The 17,786-nt window shown below is 35.8% G+C and overlaps 1 protein-coding gene across 1 annotated transcript in view; it reads right to left on the reverse strand.

The window, feature by feature from the left end:
- Positions 1–17,786, reverse strand: part of USH2A (usherin) — a 410,836-nt gene that overhangs the window by 101,972 nt on the left and 291,078 nt on the right. Inside the window, exons 42-47 of the mRNA XM_072035514.1 lie at positions 13,233–13,567; positions 10,788–10,910; positions 7,943–8,106; positions 5,655–5,864; positions 4,021–4,223; positions 2,054–2,166 (exon numbers count right to left, since the gene is read on the reverse strand). Coding sequence (XP_071891615.1) covers positions 2,054–2,166; positions 4,021–4,223; positions 5,655–5,864; positions 7,943–8,106; positions 10,788–10,910; positions 13,233–13,567 — 1,148 coding nt within the window. The remainder of the gene's footprint in view (positions 1–2,053; positions 2,167–4,020; positions 4,224–5,654; positions 5,865–7,942; positions 8,107–10,787; positions 10,911–13,232; positions 13,568–17,786) is intronic.

The following is a 17,786-nucleotide window of genomic DNA, read 5'->3' on the forward strand; positions in this document are numbered from 1 at the left end:
CAAGAAACAGAAAAAAAACAGAACCTGACTTAAGACTTCCATATTGGGTCCCATACTGTTTTCTATTTGAAGTTTGGCATTAGTTCTAGGACTGTGACCTTTTGTGCCAAGTTTCAGCCTGAAGCTGAATTATTAACTGTAAGGGGTGGAAAAGTAAGGTATTTATAATGGCTCCAGCGATATAACCTTCATTAGAACAGTCTGGATGGAGCTGCTATCAGAAAGACTTCTAGGAAGTTGGTGGGTGAAATTATAATTTATGTCGTGCAGAACCTTGAGGCAAATTTTAAAACAATTATTTGTGAATGCTACAAAGACATTATCCTACAGCATTCTCATCAATAATACAGCCCCCTAAACTGATTCAGAAGAGGAAAAAACACTATGATTCCAATTAAAGACAATAAACTGCATGATCTGTATTGTATCTTGACTATCCCATGAGCCTATACTGTAAAAATGCCTTTTTTTTTTTCCGTCTGGTGACAGATATGTATTAAAATGTCCGCTTGTCTACACAAACTGTTTCTTTTTTTTTTTTTTTTTTTTTTTTTTTTTTTTACCAAGCTTTTTCTTTTATGGAGGATAAATAAGCAAAATTCATATTCAGCCCAGCACCTGCTGAAGCTGTCAGCTGTAGTGTTTGTCATATTTCAATCAAAGCTGAAGCCAGCCAGTCATTTTTATACTACACAATCCCTACATACTCGAGGACCAGAATTAATGAATTAGCTATTGATTAAATTCCACTCTAGCAAATCCACCGTGGCAAATAAATGAACTACCCGGGGCACGTGTAGGCCATGGCCAGACATGTCCGGGCAATCGATCAGTAGTTAGTATTCTTTTGGGATATAAGAACAGCTGATGATAATATGACATGTAGGAAAAGGCAGTGTAGAAACAGAGTCTGCTTCTGGCTGAGCAGATTATAAAGTAGGAAGGCATTTTTGATCCTTTTTCATTCATGTGTTATGACATATTTAGTCTATATATAATAGCAGAAACATGCATAAGTGTTTGCAGTACAGACAATACAGACAAAGGCACACATAAGTTAAAGCCAAGGGCAAAAGATGAGATCCTGAATTGAGTTCTTATCATCAAACAAGCTTTGACTATATCTGTATGTGTGAGAGAAAAATAGCAAGCTTAATTTCACCCTTATACAGAGACAAATGCTGAATTCAAGAAAAATGTAGAAATGATAAACAGCAAACAGAAGTCTTTAACAGACTGGAGGAGCAAATCCATCCTGCTGGCCATTTCGGAAGGCTTGGTTGTTAGATTTTTGTTATTTACAAAAAAGATTTATTATTTTTTTTCTACAAAAGAAACACTGCTAATGAGCATACTCCACCAGAAATGTAATAAAATCATATGAACAATAACATACACACAGGAGGCTAACTGTTTTATTGTTGGTGTAATTCTGAAAAAAATGTGTTAGCATGCTTTAGCCTGTCTTTGGAAGATATTAACTCCTAACGAATCACTGTATGTGTTATTTGGCAGCTTCTAAATGCTGCAAAACTGTTACTCCTTTTACAATTAAGAACTTTGTCCATGCCTGTGGATTTCATGGATGTGCAGGTTGCAGTGTTTCAAGGAGACAGAGATGTGTATGCCTTTTAAGATAGCTTACTAATTCTTACTGTTGTGGTGGTGACTTTTTTTTTACCCACAATTACTCTGTTTCCATTATCAGCATCACATTGCTCCCTGAGCATTAATCTCCCTCTTCTTAACTGACAGCAAAATGTGATAATTTTCATCCTCTAAACTTCTTTTAACTACTTCCATTTATGCCTTATTTATTATCCCAGCACAGTGATACCTGAATGACTCTATACAATCAAACAAAGGTGAGATTTCTTTAGTTGCTCATTTGGCCAAAAACTCCAAGATCAAATATAATGACCATGCAAAACCTTTACAAGCTGTACACTGAATTCTTTAATGCACCATATTCAATGCGAGATTGGTCCCCTTTCTGGTCCCCATTCCAGCCACAAATTGATCTGATATATGCCAGCTACCTTTAGCATAGTACCTTGAGCCAATTACGTGAATAATGGGTGCTGCCAGCTGCTTCGGCTCATCTTCTACTGTTGTAATCTGGGTCCCGTTGCTTTTCACACAGGCATACACTGTGCAGGCTTCAATCTGATGAAGAAGAATGTGAATTTCAAATACTAAGATGCAGAAATTATTCAACTCTGCTACTTACTTAGACTTCTCTTTTCATCAAGATTTTTCTTCTTTTCTACTTAACAGATTACGTACAGCTAGGAAAATACCACAACTTTGAGATAAGTATATCTATCAGAGATATACCGTGCCGTATCACATTTCCCCACTCTATTTTCAAAAAAAAGAGTACACACAGCCACCTGATACCTACCGCTATTCTCTATTAAATTATCATCAACAGTGTGTAAGTGAATTTGTTTGTATTTTGTAAACAGAATCGCATACATAACACTGAAAAAAATGTCCAGGTGTAACAAGATAGGAAATACAATAAGCCACTCTACTTTGATTTTGGTTCATGAGTAATTCACTTCGGTTTCCTACATGTACCACACATTCTGAAATAAAAATAAGGATATTTTTCCTTAAAATCTTCTGTTCCTTCATGTCTATGCTGGAAAATTAGGATAAAGGTAAAAATACAAATAAAAAACATACACTCGTTATTAAAAATCCCATAGAAATAAAAATTTATTCCTTCCAGTTCTTGGGATTAAATGAAGGCAAAGTCAAATAACAAGTGAATGATAGTAACATTGTTTCTCTATTGGCGATGCAGAGGTTATTCAAAATAAAAGAGCACAAAAGAAAAGAAAGGTAATGCAGGAAGATTACCATTGAGACGTACATGCATCCAAGATAATATTGCTTTAGAATATTTGAAAAATATTCTTTTTCAAGAAGAAAAAGAACCAAAAAAAAAAAAAAAAAGCATTGATTTTTACCCATCGCATTGATGCAAATGTATAAAGACTAAGAAAGTGAAAGAGAAGAATAATTAACATCTCAAGCAACAGAAGGTGGCCATGGTAAATTAATATAGAGGGTCTATAAGTGAGGCAGTACTCTGAATTTGCATTGTTATTGAGAAAAGACAAATGTGTTTCCAAGCAGCATTCAGAAAGTCATATGTGTATTCATGGATGGAGGTTTGCTGTTTCAGAGGGGTTTGAACATAGAAATCTGTTATGGTATGCCTGCCTGTGATGTTTATTTATGGCATGTAGTAACTGGATGTAAATTTTTCAGAGCAGAGTACATATAGTTACTACTAAGTCCTTCTAAAATATAATGCAAACCCATCCTGAACAAAATAGACAAGAATAGTTACAATTAAATGTCAAACTGCATTTCTTGAGCACATTAATTCAACTTAAGGATAGAAAGATACCATTTTTTTATACTGCATATAATATTTTGTCTTTTATTAGATATCTGTCTATAGAGGCAAAGATAAAGATAGAGAAAGGAAAAAGCAAAGAAAAAATTGTTGTACTTATTAACAGCATAAGAAGTACTGCTATGATTTCAACAGCTCTGCTTTTTCCTCAGAACGATGAGGAGAAAAAAAATGATAAAAGGATGACAAATGCAATATCATTATTTCTTCGTGCTGATATATTATGCATGCCTGATGTTTCTAAAACAATTGCAATTTTCTTTTAATGAGTAGGAGTAGAATCTTTGCTTCTTTGTAATGTATGTTAGGGCTTTGCTAATGTTGTAGCACAGAGCATTTAAGGGAAAGTAAATGGAGTTTTGATGGTTTGAGAAAAAAATAATGGAAATCTGTGTTATGAAAACAGTACGCAGACCTAAAATACCCTGAAAATAAATTTATGCCTTGTATGTATACACACACACAAACAACAGTGCAAATATATGCCATGTATGTAAAGAAATTCATATAACAATATTCACCTTGGAAGTACATAAATATTATGTAAAATCAAAGAATGTTACACAACACAGAAAAAATATTCTAACCTGTATATTGTATACAGTGAATGGAGATAAATCTGCTAAAAGAAAGGACCCAGGCTCGTTCATTCCAGTCTTGTACTGCTTATTATTTACATAGATAGAGTACTCTGTGACAACACCATTCGGGTTTGAAGGCGATGTCCAGATGACACGTACAGCTGTACTGTTGATGATGACAACCTCTGGAGGGAACATGCCCTCAGGCTCTAGAAATAAAGGAAGAAACTGAATAAACTCCAGCTGTCTCTGCAAAAGCACTTGTTTAACCAAATGCAGATTAGTATTTAGGTTTAGCAAAGGGTTCACTGCTTATCTGCTTTCCTCTGATGAAGTTATCACAGTCTGTAGTCTTCTGTAAATTGGCTTATTATACTCTCAGTTAGAAACCATGAGAGCTGATGGTAAAATGCTTTATACCACCGGCATAGTGTCAATCATCAGTGGTATGTGGCCAGTGAGATATGATGATAAATTATTCACCCATCTGCACTGCCAACATATAAACATTATTTTTATGTCTCCCCCAATCCCAATCTTAAAAGAAAAAAAAAAAAAAAGAAGAAGAAAAAAAAAAGAAAAAATAAAGGGAGAGAGAGTGAAAAACAAAGCATTTTACTTTTAAAGCAAAACCTGAGACCAAAATACCTTATGTCTATTGGATCGTGACGTTATCAGCCTCATAGCTGAAGCAAGATGAAGCAATATGTGATATTGTCATTATGTAAATGGATTTGAATGTTGATTACTATAGGTAATGATGAAGTCTAACACTTATTTAAAAAAAAAAAAAAAAAAGAAAGAAAAAAGAAAAAAGAAACAAACCTTCCTTAGCGTTAAATTACATAATTATCTAAGCATGTCAGAAATAACAAATGCAAAGACCTATTTTTGTCATAAGAACCCATCTTTACCAGTCGAAAAATTGCCCTTACAATCGATTCTATTTTATAAACAAAAGGTGCTGACCTTTGGCATCAGAAAGGAAATGGAAGCCTCACTTAAAGGGCTTTGCTAATGACCTGGAACACTTGCTTCTGAGGTAATGATATTATAATGTTTATAATGAGACTTTATAAAGCAAAAAGATTAGAAAGACCATTCTGAACACATTGTAGATTTACTTCTTTTTGTTGTTGTTCTTCTTCACCCCCACTCCTTAACGCACATGCAGTTGCTAACTGGCACAGAAATTACTCATAAATAATTTTTTTCAGGGGTTAAACTTACACCTAGTGTTTCTGGTGACTCAGGAAAGGTCCCATATATGACTTTCACGTCAAAAGCACATCGCTTCATGGAGCAAATCTTTTTAAAAGAACATTAATTGTTTTTAAATTCCAACATTTATTGATATGAACTCAGTTCCAAACTTAGTGTACAGAGACAGGAGTACGCAGGAGAAGATGAGAACAAAGTAGGTTAATATCTGCTATTAGAGCTTTTGCCTCAGTCTCAGTGGGACCCTTTATTGATCTACCACATGATGACAGCCAGCACTTAAGCATTTTAGCGTTTTAGCCCTTTTTCCTCTTATACCGGAAATTTTATAATGGAAGGATGACTGATCTCAACCCTAACAAAAATCAATCAATTTCATTCTCAGAGTTTAAGCCAAGCTGCATTCACTGCTAACCAACCTCCATCTGAGGTAGTCACACGCACAACTTCACTGTTGATGCTGTGGGCTCCATTAAAAACTTGGAAAAATATCTGATACTCTGTGTTTGGCTGCAAGTCACCTATAACTGTGTAGTTTTCATTAGCCTGAATCCTCAGAGATCTTCTATCAGCAGTAGAATTCAAGAAGAGGATGTAATACATGACATCTCCTTGCAAGTCTTGTAGTGCTGAGAAAGGAAAACATTGAGACATCAACTAAGAGATATTCAGTCAGCCAGTTTCTTATTCACAGCATTTATCTTGAAGAGAAAAGCAAATTATTATGAAGAGTCCCTTACTGTAAAAAAAAAAAAAAAAAAAAATAAAGAGAAAGATTCCATCAATTGTTTTTGATGTCCTCCCACCTCCCACACACCAATAACCACAGGTACAGAATGCTCTTCCAAAGTATCGTTAACAGCCCATGATCCTAGGCAACACTGGGAAAGCCTTCTTTCTTGTAATGCTCCAGTGACAATGGTAGAATCTGTAAGTAAACTCAGAGGTGAAGACTGCTAGCAGTGGTGCATAGATCCTGCAGGTCACCACTGTGAACAGATGTCTTTTACCTGGATACCAGGAAGAGCATAAAACCTTGCACTACACCACTAGTTGAAGATGGGAAACTCGACTTTTTTTTTCTTTTTTTCCTTCCTGCCCTGCAAAGTACTGTATTCTGGTTTTACTGGTCTAACCATGGGAAATGAACGTTCCGTTCAAATTTATACAGAAAGCCTTTTGGCCACAGTGAAAATGGATATCTACATGCTGTTATTTTAGAACAATCATTATAGCATCTACATATAAATGTGTCATACCCTCAGAAGCATTATATTCACAGGGGAAAAACAACAACAACAACTAATATTTCTTTCTAAAGTGTGTTTTTACCCAGTAGTAGCTTCTCCTGGGAAGGGAAGAAAAAACAGTACCATTTTCTGGCTACACATGGAAGGACGCTCATTGGTCAGAGCTAGTTGCTTCTCCATTTCAGTAACTCAGTTTTAATCTGTTATTTTATCTATTCTTTGTCATATAGTTTAAGTTCACATCTGATCAAATGCAACTGCTTTTCCAGTAGGCACCAAGATGAAAAGAATAATTGTGATAAAAACTTCAAGTACTAAAACATTGTTTTAGATGACACACTGTACCACTCAACAGAACTCAACTAACTAGGAAATAGAATAGCACTGTTAAAAGACAAAAGCAGATTTATTTGCAGATTTATTAAACAATTTTGTAACAAAAAAATCTTACTGAAGTGATGTATTATTTTTATTTTAAGTGGTACAGATTAAAAAAAAAAAAAAAAAAAAAAGACCAAAAAACTCCAATACATTTTCCAGAAAAATAAAGATAGCAAGGCAACTTATATTATGGACTCCTAAGCTTCCAGGAAAAAAAAAAAAAGAGAGAGAGAAAAAGAGAAAAAAAGTACTTTAAAATTAATATTACTGAAAAAAGGAAACATGAGTATACAACATAGTTAATATGATTAGTGTAACATATGAACTAATTAAATATGTTTAGGTTTTCTAGTGATGAATGGCCCTGTCTTGGCATTTAACCTTTGTATTCATAAACATATATGGAGGAAATTTCTAAAGTATGAATGAAAATAAAAACAGATTGCATTACCTACATCTAGAAGGTCAGAGGTTTAGATTACTAAGGTAATGAAACTTCAGTGAGCTGCTTCAGATCTATTACATTTGTCAGTTTTTATAAGCATGCTTATTTCACGCATGCAATTATAAAATAAAGAGACTACATTTGTTGCAATTCACCACCCAGTCCTTATAAAATCATTTGCATGTAAGTCATGAAGAAATTCCCCACTGCTGTACTTAGCAAACCAGCTAAAGAAATTGGCTGAATTCATTTCAAGGAGCAGAGCAAAAAGAAAGAGAAAGAGGATCCTCTCATCCTGAAGGAACATATATGTAAATTTTCATACAAAGAGATGAAATATACCACAAAGACAACAGGATTTTGCGTACTACTGTATAGATTTCTCTGCATTAAGTATTTCTTCACTTTCACTATTCTCATTCCACAGAAATACCATATAATAAATACAAGCATGACTGAGAAATAGCAAAATGGGCACCCTTTTTTCCCCTTTCTTTCCTCTCCTTTCAAGGACACTTAGCTGCATTATAAATCAAGACAGGGACTGTGTTTCCTCTGAGAGTAAGGCAGACCAACGTAAGTGATGGCAGGTTAACATCTAGTTACTGGAATAAATACTAAGCACACTTACTTGGTTTTGACCATTCCACTTCTACAGCAGTATGATTAACAGCACGTGCAATGATGATACTTCCTTTCTCTGGTAATCCTGCTAATGTAGTAGCTATCAATTCTTCACTTGATGTATATCCTACCTCGTTGTGTACTATGAGCTTGTACTCATATGTTGTGTACCTAAGACATTTTAAAAATAATTACATTGAACAAAAAAATGCAGACGTAGAAAAAATTTGCTTGAACACTTCTGCTTGTGCTGAAGTTTTGCTCTTTCTCCTCCCACTCAACCCCCCAGAAAACTGCCGCTGTGTGGCTTGCACCAATGAAGGCACTATAAGGGCTGCCTACTTTTTTGGAAATAATTCAGGACCATTAACATGGTAACAAAAATAAAGCACGTTATTTCACTTCCTCATAGTTGTAGCTTCTGAGGTGTTGAGAGATTATAGCTCAATTCAATATGTAATTACAGCGGTGGCAACCTGCCAAAATTTGGATCAGAATTTAATCAAATGAGGCTTTTTTCCTCTTTTGGGAAACCCGTTGATTTTAACTTGCAGAGTCTCATTTGTAAAAGTGATTCACCATACAGCCAGGACTCTCCCACTGATAAAATAAATAAATAAATAAAATAATCTAATAATGCAAATCCATTTAATAAAGTAATTTTCTTCAGAACTGTGGATATTCAACTTACACAGATTTATGAAATACTACAAGTATATTTAGTAAACTAAGTGACTGTCACTCCATAATTTCTTCTCTAACTCAAACGATATATTAATGTATTTTAAGGGAGATTTCATAATCTCAAAATTGTTTTCATACAGTCATACATAACATTCATACATAAGAACCCTCATACAAAACTGCACAATCACAGGAACACGTGATAACAAATTTTTGCTGAAGCTGCATCACTGGAATAACTGTCTACAAAAACAATAAAGGAACTGCAAATATTTAACATTTAAAGACCTCTACAAAAAGAAGTTACTCACTTCATGTTTACTTTTACTTTTTTTTTCTCCCTACAGAACCCTACTTTATGCAGCCACTCAGCCTGACTTTCAAAAGAGCTAAGCTTTACCTGTTCTACTGAGAAAAAAGGAAACTAATTAGAGCTCGCTAGCTCCCACTGTAATAACCATGCTAGAAAAAAAGCTGACAATATAAATTGTGAACACACCCTTTGTGAACATGTAATACATGTATATTCTTGGACATTGTAGTGCAGGTGTAATCAAAAAGGAGTAGGATCTAGTCTTACAAATTAAGGATGAGAATTTGAGATTCGTTTTTGGATCCACAGTTCCAACAATGAAAATAGAAGACATTTGACTAAACCTATTAGAAATGTAAAAACCATTTGAAGCAACCACTATCAAAAGAGACTTCAAGCTGGAATATAATAAAAATTCACTTATTCTGAAACATGCTTGTAGTATGTCACAAACACAAACATATAAAGTAGATGCTGATATACAGGTTTTCTTTTTGTAAAAAATGAGGCTTCGTTCTCTCTACAGCATCTTTTCTCCAGCCACAAATTCCTCCTGAGTTGTTGACTGCAGGAGCACAGCTGCAGCTGCAGAACCCTCTCCAAAAGAAGCATTCAGGTGTGTCCAAATGTTAGGTACACTTTTGTGGCCATAGCTCATGCAACCTAAAAGGTCCTTGTGCCTAAGGACTTGCTACTGTTCCCTGTGGGAACTTATTGCCCCCTCAGGAGTGCTAGCATAAATGCTGCATGCCTTAGAGAAGACTGCTGAGAAGAGCTAAACTAAAAATAAATGAAACTCCATGTAGAATTTCAAATGTGGTTTAAGAAAGAAATTGACAGTTGTGCAGGATTGGGTTAAAGAATGGTTCCATGATCAGTTATTGCAGTGGACGAAAATGAGCAGTGACTTCCAGCAAACTGTCAGTGACAAGCCAGAGGCAGTAGTCCTTGGCTTGGTTCAGCCTCTACAACACTCAGAAGTCTCATTCTGTGGGTTCACGTCATGCTCACGAGGGATGCTCATGGAGCTCTTATAGAAGTGGAAGCTATGTGAGGGGCAGTGATTGATATGCAATTCTCATAAAGCATGCCAGCACACAAATGCAGAGAACACACACATTCTCAAACCCTCCACGAAGGTTTTCCCAAGATTTTACCCACAGAAAAACAACGCAGAACCTGTGTTGCACGATCCATTAGAGATTCCTAATGTGAGTGTTTACTTGTTTTAGAGGTGGTAGCTTTGACTTTGAGATGGGGAAACTAAGACTAATCTAGAACAAATGCCCTGCTCTGTACCATATAGTAGGTCCATAACATCCTGAGAAACAGAAACCACTCTCCATTTCCCTACTCTTAACACTCTGCATTTAACTATAATGAAGCTAACACAAAGCTGACCTTAAATTAAATCTGCTGAAAGTGCATTAAATACTCTCCCTGCATTTGGAGATATCATTAAGTTAACTGGTAACAAAAGCAGTGTTGAAACCAAGTTTCAAATGTATTGCAAATAGGACTTCTCAGTCATTTTGCCTGTGCTATGATTTTGCCAAATCTAGGCATATGTACACATATGTGTAATTGGTTTGTTACATGAGTATGTCAGTGTTAAAATTTCCATGACCTCTATTTTCATTTGCTTTTTAAAGCAATACAATACATGACAGTCAAGAATGTCAGAGTAATAGCAAATCCCTGCATATTAGAATGATTAATAGCAAAGATGGTGACAAAAATATTTCATTACATAATTAATATGTTCACTACATTAAGACACAAGAAATACTTTGAACTATTAAACATACACTATACAAAATGCCAGCATTTGTTTTTATAGTTTTTGTAATCTCACCTGCTAAGACCCTTATCTTCATAAAACCACTGAGTTCCTGAGTAAATATTGTGCCACAGATTTAAATCTTCAGGGGGATTTGATGCAAGTGGTTGCTGGATTTTACGTCTCAGGAGCTCATATCTAACACAAAAGACAAGCAGAACACCAGGATTATCTCAACTAATGTTATTACACAAAAAAAAAAAAAAAAAAAAAAAAAAGAAAAAAAAACATTTTTTTTAAAGCCGCACATTATTTTGTTTTCACAGCTGTAAACTTTCTGAGATAAACATTCTTTTTAATATTCCATTATTTAAAACATTGAGTTACTTAAACTACTTTGAAAATGGAAAATGAGCAGTTTTATTTGAAAGAATAAAGGTATTTAATAATTCACAGATTTTACCTTGTGGAAATGCTATCAACATCAAGTCCAAATAGCACAGGCACAGTGTCTTACAGAGACTTGACTCATGCCTCCTGATATGCACAGACTGTTCCAGAATATGTAATGACAATGTCTCTTGCAAATATACTGACATATATAGCCTTGTTGCAGTAGCAAGATCATCTCCAGTCTGATGAAGAAACATTGGGCAGTATCATTCTGGATCTGAGACCCCATATTACCGAAGTATTAAATAGGTACTGAATTCAGTGGTTAGTTTTTGCTTCAAAAGCATAAATCAGCTGAGAAATTCTCCAACAAGAGAGCTGAGCCTTCCTATGCTCCACGGAAACTAGGACATTTGACTTCCAGCTAACTTTCCCCCTTAATTTGGGGAAATAACCCTCAAGAGGTACAAACAAGCGTTGTGTCACTGACCTTAGTGATGATATACAAAATTATCATTGTATCAGCTGGAAACATAACCTCAGAAATCAAATAAAAATAATTGAACTGCAACTGCATCAAAATATTCAGGTTACTTTACACCCCAAGCACAACTTCACAAGTGGTTCATCAGTGGTCAAAAGAACCCAAAGACAGAATATTACAATTTTATTAGGAATAGCCCTAGCATATTCTAATGTAATTCATAGACAAGCCATGTAAAACATCAAAATCTTTTTAAACATTGAATGGTGATCATGTGTAAATCACCCCCACTGGCAGCTGCTGCTGCTACTCTGCTTGCGAAGTAGCAGACTTCTTGCTCTATCATGCTGTACAGAGCAGCTGCTTCCGTGGTTCTTCTTGTTGAGGGCAGCATGGCACACCATGAAGGAAATGAAGTCTGCAAATGTAGGTCGTGCTGAATTACTTGAGTAATCTATGGTAAAATGGTCATGTTGTTAACTCCAGAATAACAGAGACTGCTTTTCAAAAACTTTTATTTTTTTTTTCCTCTTTAGAACAATCACTTTATTCAGATGTATTGTGCCCTAATTAAGCCTGAAGAGTCAAGCTACAGAGGTATAATAGAGGCAACTGAAACAGCACTACAAGAATTCAAGAATTACAAGATAATTATTGAACCCATCGATATACTTAGAAGAGAGCTACTAGCCAGCACATATGACCTACAGAGATGTAAGTCCATGCACAATGTTTCATGATACCTTAAAGCACTAGGTTGAAGGATTAGACTTCTAAAAATTATGCATAAATGTATAAAGATAAACATATATTTCTAAATCTTCATGCACTCAAATTCATTTCTTTTGTTTGTTTGTTTTTTACACACACACACTAAGTAATCAATAGACTCAAGCCAAGACCCCCATCCCATTGTTCTATGCAACTCTCAGAGATGCTTTATTCCAGTACCTGTGGAGAAATCCAGCCTGCTGTACCAAATACTTTCTTCCTGTTCCCATTTTCAGCTCTAAGAACCTGTAGCACTTTAACTTCTTTAACTTTCTTATGAACTCGCACATTCACAGCTTCTTAATCAGCTTAGTTTTGAAGCTTTTTTTTTTTTTTTTTTTTTGCATCACACTACCAAATGGTCACTTTTGCTTTATCTGGACTAGCCCACACAGAGTATTGAGAATATGTATGTGTTAAACATTTGTGTTCACAGAGATCTCATGCTTTTCTTGCCATTTCACTAGTGAAATGTGCTGCTTGAGCTCAGCACCAGAAAGTGGCTGATCCTACAGCCCAGAACAGCTACGCCTTTGCAAAGATCCTGGGCTTGTTCCTTCTGGCTCTTCAGAGAGCACCAGTCTGAAAAACCCAGAGGATTCTTGAACATGTTCTGAAAAGTAAGTTCCACAGTGCAGATGCCACAGGTACTCTAAATAATCCTGAGTCTTCTTAAATTCAAAATGATTCAAAGTTCACCCTGCTCTATCTCCAATTTCTGTTAAGTCTACTCATGGACTTTTGAACCCTAAACAGCTTCAGAAGGTCAGGAGAAACTGAGATCACATCATCAAGTTTGCACTGCTCAGCATTTTCTAAATCAGACTTAGGTATGGAGAAAACTGTCATCTCATCTGCAACTAAAAGCTTACCTTAGATGAGGACCATTTGGCCTTAGCGGTGGTTGCCAAGATAAGGCGATAAAGGACTCGCTGATCGGCGTCACAGACAATGGACTAATGCCCTGAGGAACTGTTGAAGGTGTAGTTACGCTGGTAGGTAAACTCTCAGTGCAGCCTCCTAGAAAGCCATCACCTCCAGTACAAGCTATTAGAGTAACTGAGTAGTTTGTGTAAGGTATGAGATTAGTCACCACATGACTTAACATTGATGAAGTATTTCCAGCAATGACAATTCGTGGATCAGGCATGCGAATCTCGTAGTTAAGGATTTCACCATTCTGTATCAGAGGGGGTTTCCACGAGACCTGAAGGAGGAGAAAACATAAACAATGGACTTACAGTCAGAATGCAGAAATACAAGCACAACGTGCTATAAACAGTCACGGTCGTGATCTCAAGATGGACTTCTTTTATTTCTTCACCAAGACAGACCTTGAGAATGACCTTTCCCAGGTATCTGAGATTTGATTTTTAAAGGGACATCAGTTAGAAATCTAACCTTATTTTTAGTGAGGGTTGCAGTAACAGTTGTGGCCATTGAAAATCTACTACTGAGCTTCACCAGTAAAACTGGAGTACTCTAAAGTCTGTGAGGTGTTCTGATACATTAGCAAAAATACATTGTTCATCATTAATAACACTGTCATTTCTTTGCTTACATTGTATTGCCTGGTGTGCTCATCTATTACTGGCAGAGTAAAAAGAAATCTTATTTAGTATTTGCATAATTTTCAGAAATGCGTAATTGCATTAGCTCCTATGAGAGCCAAGACTATACACACTTTTTACATGATGAAATTTCCTTTTTCCCTTTTATTTTTCAGTTATAAATTAAACCGGTAACTATCAAGAATAACAGACAATTTTTTCCATTTTTAGAATTATGAAATTATTTTGAGAATGCTTATGCTGCTACGCTTACTATGGTTTTGTTTTGATTTATTCTTTTTTCAAATGCATTTTATTCTATATATTATTCTTATAAATTCCAGTGAGAAATCATACTCATTGTACTATAAACTGTGATAAAGTGCAATTTAAAAAAAAAATCTTTTAACTACTGTATAATGACAGAGGGGATTTCAGACTGACACAATGAGGACATGTAACTGCATTAAGAAACTCAAAGTTTCATAAAGTTTGTATAATAGCAGTTATTAGTCCTCTATCCTATAAAACTCTCTGTGAAGGAGGTATAGCAGTTTTCCTTTGCTAACCCTGTGACTCTTTTTCTTTTCTTGACCCACTCATCTATAACAACTGCTGCCTCTTTCCTCCTAGGCACAGGTTACTTAAGAATTGAATCCAACAATGCAAAGAACATAGAAGCAGACAACACCTAGATTAATATATGTGAAGAATAAAAGTAACCAATATAACATTGAAGTGGTAAATAGCAATACCAAAATACTTTATGTTGAACATTTTCATTAATTCTTTCCAGTCTCCAAAGACAGTATCTTTAAAAAGTTATATTCACACATGGCCATGGAAACAGAGAAGCCTGATTTAAAAAATATGATTTCTAAAGGACCCTTGGGGATTAGGAAGTGTTATATCTTAAGTACAGAAGGACCTCTTAGGCTGTCAGGACTTGCAAGAAACCTGGCAGCAAAGTACTGGAGAAAGCTGAAGGATTTTGATAACAGAATCTGGAATACAATTAAACAGAGAATTAGAAACAGGGTGATCTTTAGTAAAGACAGCACAAACAAGATTATTGGTGCTCACACAGGAAAGGCTTAGCTCTGGCTAATTATCAAATGCTATATTCAGACTTCCGTTACTTCTGGCCCCAAATCAAGATCAAACAAATAAAGTACTATGAATAAAAGTAGGAAGCAACTCCTGTACTGTTCTCATAGACATTGAGCACAACTCTCGTTTTGAAGTAGTTCATGTGATGTAATTGTAAGTTTAGAAAACAGAGAAGAGTGGATTATTAGAACAGGAAATTTTGTTTTCATGTGCAATTAGAAAGCATTCAGACAAGTAAGTTTCAGGCAAATTTCCCAGTCATGGTGATTTTATTGCAGCCATACTACACACACTGATAGGATGCATTTTATATGTCATAGAGGGAAGCGTGCATGGGTCACATTTGCAGGGACTATCCTTGAAGGTGCTGAAAGAAGCAAAGAATACTTTCAGGTCTAACACATCACAGTAAAACACACATTTCTGCGACAATTATTACATTACTCTTTTTTGAGGTGTAGAAACTGTTCCAAAATTCTGCCTCACTGAAGCAAGTGTGACTAAAGATAATATATTTTCGTTGTTGTTGTTAGAGGTGGTTGCAGTTTTTTGCCCCCCCACCCCTTTTTTTTTCCTGAGTATTAATACAGTAAACTTTGTCATTAACAGTAAGAAAAACCCTGTTACTTGTTGCTTAATGCAAGTTTTCTAATAAAAGAACTGCTTGTCAAATACTTTGGAACATTCTTTGTATTACCCTCACAGAAGAGAAAGCTGTCTAAAACTGTTCACCTTATACCTCCCTGGAAGGGAGGAAGAATTATATTTTTTAATTGGATTACATTTTAGATACCCAACTTTCACATCTAGCAACACAAAATTACTTTGCACAAGATTCACTTTATACTGTAACCACTTCACATAAAGGAATAGATTTATAACATTGTCAGAACAGACACTGCTCCAGAACCTGTTTGTGAGTCTGATACTGCTGCTGAACTAGCTACTAAAGCCTGAAAACAAAACAAAACAAACAAACAAAAACCTGCCACATGTTACTTTAGAGCCTTTGTTGTGCACTAACAGATAAAGCACCTCCTAGTGCATGCGGCTTACACTGGGGAATTTCTCTCTCTCTCTCTCTTTTTTTTTTTTTTTTTTTTTTAAAAAAAAGAGAATTAAAAGCCAAGCTGAATAAAGAATTTTTAACCAGTAGGATGATAACACAGAAATGCAAAGTATCTGGGCATGGACATATTATACAAAGACATGTAGATCAGTTATAGCTTTGGTATGTTTTTTAAACTAGATAAAAGGATGACCAAGGATTCTCACAGTCACTGGTCACTTGACCTCCTTTGAATTACATATGTTACCTTGGAGTGACAGGACATGCAGTCTCCAACAAGTTTCTCTCTCTTATGGAAGGAAGGCTCTATGTTGCCTCTTCACTTCACAGACAGGTCAAGGTCAAGGGATTGCCTAACCCATACAGTGTGAATGAAGATGATGGAGCCTGCCTGGTTAACACATGTGGCACTGCTAGACCTCTTCTCCACTTTGATGTGCCAAGGTTTGAGGTAAGAGCTTGGCAGTGCATGAAAGCAGGAAAGCTCACTAGACAGGCTGTGTTGGAAGCAGTAACAGTTTGTTCATTGATTTGAAGCTCAGCACTGAGACCATGAAAGAGGATGCCCAAGAGGAAGAGAGAATAAGGTAACTACTGGGAGAGATTAACTGATTCAATGTAATGACTCTGGAAGCTGTCATTTAAAGATCAAAGTACCTTATTTTCTCCACCACAAAATTTAAAGAGACAGAAATTAGCCATTTTCCCCCTATTAAACGGCTATAACCTTGTATATCTTTTTTTTTCCCTCTCTCTCTCTTTTTTTTTTTTTTTTTTTTTTTTTTTTGGCAGCAGTTGGAACCGTGCAATTTAATTCTGAGCTACGATACAAGAGGCATGGACACATAACTATTTTTAATAGTTCGGGCCTGGTTTCAACAGTTTGCTTTTAAATCAGCATGTTTGGCTTCATTTTATTCTAGTTTCTCCTTGCTACTGCTTGTAACATCTACAAACAGAACGTAATAAACACACTACTGAGACCTTTTCACCGTTGGTCTCCAAGCACGTTATAAGTCTCAAATTGCAAGTATCATGATTCCATTTTTACAGATGAATAGACTAAATCCCAGACTAAGTCATGTTACAGAAAGAAGCAAAACTGAAAAGAAGGATTTGGTACCCCAAATTCTGATTTCTAGCCACTGCTGGACTGCACCCCCCCCCAAAAAAAAAAAAAAAAAAAAAAAAAAAAAAAAAAAAAAGATGAATTTCCTCATAAGTTCTCATCTGGCCTCACAGAAATTATACTAGGACTCAGCTAAGAGCCAGTATCATACTAGAAGAGCAAAACCTGACAGAGGTCAATAATAATTACTCTCATAGACTTTGCAGATGAATTGTATCCAGCTTCAGCAAACACTACCACAGAAGAACTGTACAATCAGGTTTGCAGTAACAGATTGCTACTAGAAAAACTTCTTAAGCTCTAAGAAAGGGAGGGGGATATGCTGATAAAACCCTGATTAGTTCACCCCACTGTATGATCTGCACCAAATGAGCAAGCTGTGCAAGAAATCACAACATGTTTTAGACATGGAGAACCTCTGGTGTGCAAGTTAAGGCTGCTCCTACGGGTGTTGGTGTACCTAAGTCGCTCAAGCAGCACTTAATGTGGCAAATAAACCAAGGTCTCACTGACCTTAGCAGCATTACAAGGCAATCTTCACACAAGGATTGATCGCTCCTAAACAATT

The sequence above is a fragment of the Anas platyrhynchos genome, chromosome 3 (genome assembly GCF_047663525.1).
Source record: "Anas platyrhynchos isolate ZD024472 breed Pekin duck chromosome 3, IASCAAS_PekinDuck_T2T, whole genome shotgun sequence".
Lineage (NCBI taxonomy): Eukaryota > Metazoa > Chordata > Aves > Anseriformes > Anatidae > Anas > Anas platyrhynchos.